Source organism: Cebus imitator, unplaced genomic scaffold (assembly GCF_001604975.1).
Source record: "Cebus imitator isolate Cc_AM_T3 unplaced genomic scaffold, Cebus_imitator-1.0 Scaffold20, whole genome shotgun sequence".
NCBI lineage: Eukaryota > Metazoa > Chordata > Mammalia > Primates > Cebidae > Cebus > Cebus imitator.
Genome location: NW_016107335.1, coordinates 645,708 through 651,707, shown reverse-complemented (window position 1 = coordinate 651,707; position 6,000 = coordinate 645,708). Strand labels below are relative to the sequence as shown.

The following is a 6,000-nucleotide window of genomic DNA, read 5'->3' as shown; positions in this document are numbered from 1 at the left end:
GCTTAAACAATGTAGGCTCATGAGTGTAGCTCAAAACTATAGATGTAGATCCTCACAGTCCAATATGGCAGTGAGAGCTCCAGCCATCACAACCCCACTCCATGCAGAATATTAGAAAGGTAAAGATACACAGATAACTTACAAGGCACCCAAGTCAACTTCACTATTATCTAACTGGAAGCACCTGGACACATGCCCTACATGTAGGTGCAAGCAAGGCTGGTGAATGTGGTCTTTATTCAGGATGAGCATGTACTCAGTGACAAAATCAGAGATGGTATTTCTGTAGAAAAAGAGAAGAATAAGTAACAGAGGAGAGACCAGCAATCTCTCCCTCACATACTCAATTAATCATCAGTCTTAAATTAGCATAAACCCTTCCAAATAAATCATTTTATCAACACTGATAAAATTGTATTTCCGCTATCAATGTCATTCACGAATACAGAATATGCTGTATTCAGCTGTCTAGAAAATCATATTTTCAAAATTACCTGAATTAAGCTGTAATATTATTCTGCTCATAGCTTCCATTTCTCAGATCCCTTGGCAAAGCCTTACCCTGAATGCTCACAGCTATAGTAAGTAAGCAGTCTACTTCTCGTACTCTCTCAGAGAAATACAGGCACAGAAACAGTGGCATTTTCTTTACTTTTTTGCTCAGGAGCTGAGCAAAGAACAAGCATGAAATTTAAGCTGCACTAATTTCCAATCTACTAAGAGGTGGTCCAGGAGGGCCCACAGGATCAACCACGACACAGAATCTTTGACTAAGAGGGCCAGGAGCATGGGGCCAAGAAACAACTGGTATCCACAAGGTGGGCAAGAGGTCAGGGCGGCACAGGAGGTTGTCAATACCACTGCTACAAGGACAGCTCTCAGAAAGAAAAGGGTAAAAGGAGTTTGCCTTTCGGCTGAGCTACTTGGTGTCTGTGCTGCTCTCGTTCACAGCCACAGGACCCATCTCAGTATCCCACAGATGCAACATGAACATTGGACACAAGAGACTGCTGTGGGCCCTGCCCTGTGCTCTCCACTGGGGGCGCATGCTGGGATCCCTCCCTGTGCCACAGCACCTCACTCCTGGGCGTAAAGGTGGGTTTTAATACTTTTTTTTAATTTTGGAGACAGAGTCTTGCTCTGTCGCCCAGGCTAGAGTGCAGTGACAAAATCTCGGCTCACTGTAACCTCTGCTTCCTGAGTAGCTGGGATTACAGGCACGCACCACCACACCTAGCTAATTCTGTATTTTTAGTAGAGACAGGGTTTCACCATGTTGTCTGGTCTCAGACTCCTGACCTCAAGTGATCTGCCCGCCTCCGCCTCCCAGTGCTGGGATTACAGGTGTGAGCCACAGTGCCCAGCCCCTAATGCTTTCAAATAAAGTACACAAATGGATGTTGTCATTGCTTTATTACTCATAGTTTCCAAGCAATATTACATATATAAAAGTCATTTTAAAAACAACCAGGTTTGCTAGAAAAGTGTCTTTTTTTTCTTCGAATCATGGATTTCTACACCATTCACACCTGGAGTCCTTTATATTAAATATATTATTTATGCAGGCACTGGGCAAAAATTGAAGAAGTTTTGAGTTCTCTACTCCACAATCTCCACCCTCCCACACCCCCACAAAAAATCCTACCCTTTCCCTATCGTATGGGCTATTAACAATAAAAACAATAGGAAAATACACAGGCATTTCATTTTGAGTCCTCTTTCCCTACTTTTACATGTCTGGAGAGGTTGGCTTGGTTATGAATTCAAAAGTTCTCCCAGAGTTCTTGATGATGATTCATAGAGAAACCTGAAACACAAATAAAGAAATATTTAGCTACAGAAAAAAGCGACCAAATTATCCAAATGCACATTTTCAAAAATATAATCTAAAAATGATTTGCAACCAGATGCAGCTAAAAACAAAGTTGAAATAATCTGTAAATGTTTCACTAATTGTTTCTCTTACACAAAATGGAGTCAGAATCCCCACAAGAGTCACAACACGTGGCACTGAACCACAGGCCTGGGTTGACGGTGGACACCAAGCACTGCCAGGCAATGAAACATGCTCACTGGACAGCGTGCTATGCTGGTGCGGTCTTATACATGAGGATCTAACCCACTGGTCAGATCCACAGCCAATGAGAAACAGGACACGTGCTCTTCCTTTCCAGGATCCACAGTTCTGAGCCTATTTCTCTAACATACAAAAAAAGATAAACAAAAACTATGTGACCTACCAAGATACGCTACCACCATGGCATTTACCTATTACCTCTAATAACCCGAGGGCTTTAGAAAAACCTCACTTTCCCACTCCACTGCCCTGCATCCCTGACCCTCAATGCGAGATTCTTCCTCCTCATCTCCTCCCCAGCCCCACCTAGGTCACAGCTTTGGCTGGGATCACTGAGTACTTTCCTTCCCAGACACTGTCCTCCTTTCCCTGGCAGTTTGCCTACATTAAGAATCATTATTAGGCAGGTAGCATATCATTGTTCTTTTAAATACACATATTTACAAGTGCATGGCTCACCATGACTTCCCTTTTTCAGTGTCGCATAACTCCCGTGTGGTTCCAGTGCATGCTTGTTTGGTTACAGTGCACTCCTAAGTAGTCCCCTCAGACAGGGAATACACATAAGCTAATCTCTGAATTCCTCCTAGACACGAGAATCTACCTTTCACTCCAAATGATACCTCTGTGAGGTTTAAAACTCTTACTTTGGATACAGATTGCTGTCTACCATGGCCCCCTGTAATGTAAATGTGAGCCACATGTGTCATTTTAAGTCTTCCAGTAATCACAATGAAACCTTATCTTAATATATTTTCTTTAACCCAATATATCCAAAATGCTTCAACTGGTAATCAATATAAAATTATTTGTGACATAGTTCACATTCTCTTTTCCAAACTGTCTTCAGAACCTGCAGGCACTTTACATGAGGGCCACACAGCATAGACTCACCAGTTTAATGTGTTCAGCAGCCACTGTACTGGCCTGCATGAATCTAGAAAAATTTTAAGATTTTCTCTTTATTCCTGAAATTTAGGAATTTTATCCATAATTACTTAGCTTTGATTTTTTTTCATCAATCCAGAATTCAGTGAAAGAAAAAAGAGAATCTGTATTTATTTCTTTAGCTCTGGGGAATTTTTTCCTATCATTGTTGAATCATTGCCTCTCCTTGATATTAGAGGTCTCTCGGATCCTTTCCCCCAAATCTATCTCCTTCATCATGAGTATTCATTCACGTCCCTTCAACTTGACCTTTCTGGAATTTGACTATCAATAGGGGCCATCTCTGCAGTGCACCTGTGACACTTTAGCGCTAGACTGTCCTTTTGGGGCTACAGTTGACTTTTCTTCAAAGACTCATTACTCACCCACCACCATCACTCTGGAAACTCCTGGGCCACCCTCTGTGTGGTTATTTCTGTCTGTGTTGAACTAGGAGTGAAGGCACAGCTTTGTGGAGGCTGCCATGCAGTGACACAGGAGACTCAGGGTGCCCCACAGCTCCTTCACTCCCAGCCTCCCTGGGCCTCCACTGGGCCTGCTGCCTCAGGGTCTCCTGCCCATTCCCTTAGTTCCCCAGGAGAAAAGAGTACGCTCTCTGCCACACCCCAGGTTCCACCCACCTGTCAGCCCAGCAACTACTTGGCTCAGCAGCAGTGTAGCCAGAGTCGAGACAGAGGGGAACTATGCCCAGGAAGTCATGAACCCTGCAAAATCTAAAATTAATTTTTTTTTTTTAGACAGGGTCACGCTCTGTCACCCAGATTGAAGTGCAATGGTGCAATTACGGTTTGCCGCAGCCTTGACCTCTTGGGCTCAAGCAATCCTTCCAGCTCACCCTCCCAAGTAGCTGGGAGTATGCTGCACACCACCACACCCAGCTGATTTTTTTGTATTTCTTGCAGAGATAGGGTTTCACGATGTTGCCCAGGCTGGTCTTGAACACAGCTCACGCAATCTGCCTGCCTCAGCCTCCCAAAGTGTTGGGATTACAGACACCATACCTGGCCTAAAATTAATTTTTAATTACTCAAAAATAATATTGTCTCCCTAAGTGAGCACGATTTAAAAATACTTTAGAGAAAAATGTTAGGTTAAAAGTACAGTTAACGCTCACCATCTGTGGGGGATGGGTTCCAAGAACCCCCAGATACTAAAATCCACAGATGTTCAAGTTCCTGATATAAAATGGTGTATTTGCACATAGCCTACACACATCCTCCTGTATGCTTTAAACCATGTCTAGACTACTCACAATACCTAACACAATGTAAATGCTATGGTAAAGTTGTTATACTATATTGTTTAGGGAATAATGACAGGGAAAAGTCTGTTCATATTCAGTACAGATATAACCATCCATTTTTGTCCCAAATATTGTCAGACCATGGTTAGTTGAATTTATGAACATGGAACCCATAAGATACGGAGAGCCAAGTGTTCTCATTTACCAGGCAGTAAATAGCTACTCACATTGACCTAAGTCTAGACTGGCAACAAGAATGACTTCTTTATCGTTCTCCTTTAATAGATAAGCTAACTGAGGCAATGGTAAAGCAAACTGCCCATGACCACATAGCTGAGAAGAGCAGTTTGGGTTTAAACCCAGGTCATTTTTCTCCTGACTACTGGAACACTAAAAAGATATTCTGGCCAGGCCCGGTGGCTCACACCTGTAATCCCAGCACTTTAGGAGGCTGAGGCAGGAAGATCACGAGGTCAGGAGTTCGAGATCAGCCTGGCTGGCCAATATGGTGAAACCCCGTCTCTACTAAAAATACAAAAATTAGTTGGACATACTGGTTCATGCCTGTAATCCCAACACTTTGGGAGGCCAAGGCCGGTGGATCACAAGGTGAGGAGTTCAAGACCACCCTGGTCAAATTGGTGAAACCCCATCTCTACTAAAAAGAGAAAAATTAGCCAGGCATGGTGGTAGGCGCCTGTAATCCCAGCTACTCGAGAGGCTGAGGCAGGAGAATTGCTTGACCCGCAAGGTGGAGGTAGCAGTGAGCCGAGATGGTGCAAATGCACTCCAGCCTGTGAGACAGAGCAAGACTCCATCTTAAAAAAAAAAAAATATATATATATATATATATATTTGTAATAATATATACATTATAATATATATTATTTTGTGTATATATTTAAATATATAAATATATACACATATATTTATAATATGTATTATAAATACATTATTGTGTGTATATATTTGAATATATATAAATTAGCCATATATGTGTGTATATATTTAAATATATGTCTAAATTAGCCAGGCGTGGTGGTGTGTGCTTGTAGTCCCAGCTACTCTGGAGGCTGAAGGAGAAGAATCGCTTGAACTCAGGAAGCAGAGGTTGCAGTGAGCCGAGACGGTGCCACTGCACTCCACCTTGGGTGAAAGAACGAGACTCCCTCTCAAAAAAAAAAAAAGATATTCCAGCATATTTCAAATTTACTCATTCTTTTATCATCTGGAGAAAGAATTGAACATACTATGTAAAGCAGAGAAATAAAAACTACTAAAGAACAAAATGAAGAAAACAAAATGAAAGAATTTTAAAGTTGGAAGGGACAGTGACAAAAAGCTTAGACAAAAAGCTCCCTGGGCCAGGGTTCTCCTCATATGTAACAAGACACACAAACCAGACAATGCACAAGTCCCCTCAGCACTAACATCTGTAAAATGCGCCAAACAGGAGGACTCAAAACTTTACCACCTTTCCTTCCGTCTATGTCATGTTAGGGACATATGTTGGTGATCACAGCCATAAGAAAGGCAGGCAGAATCAATTTTCTGAGAAAAACAGTAAGATTAAAAGACAATGCATGTGTTTATCAAAGGGTGGTTTTTTGTATGAATAGTTTTAAATTATCTATACCAAGTCCATTGGGTATGGATGATAGAAACATATCACTAAATAAGCTATAAAAAGCATCCAGCCCCAAATTCATTTAAAAAAAGAACTGTTGACCAG

General features: G+C 41.9%; 1 protein-coding gene across 7 annotated transcripts in view; it reads right to left on the bottom strand.

Moving 5' to 3' along the window:
- Nucleotides 1-1,394: 1,394 nt before the first annotated feature.
- Nucleotides 1,395-6,000, bottom strand: part of NCAPG2 (non-SMC condensin II complex subunit G2) — an 87,432-nt gene continuing 82,826 nt past the window's right edge. For all 7 annotated transcript variants that reach the window (XM_017519361.2, XM_017519373.2, XM_037735316.1 and 4 more), the window contains one exon: nucleotides 1,395-1,807. In XM_017519361.2, the coding sequence (XP_017374850.1) occupies nucleotides 1,756-1,807 (52 nt within the window). In that variant the 3' untranslated portion in view covers nucleotides 1,395-1,755. The remainder of the gene's footprint in view (nucleotides 1,808-6,000) is intronic.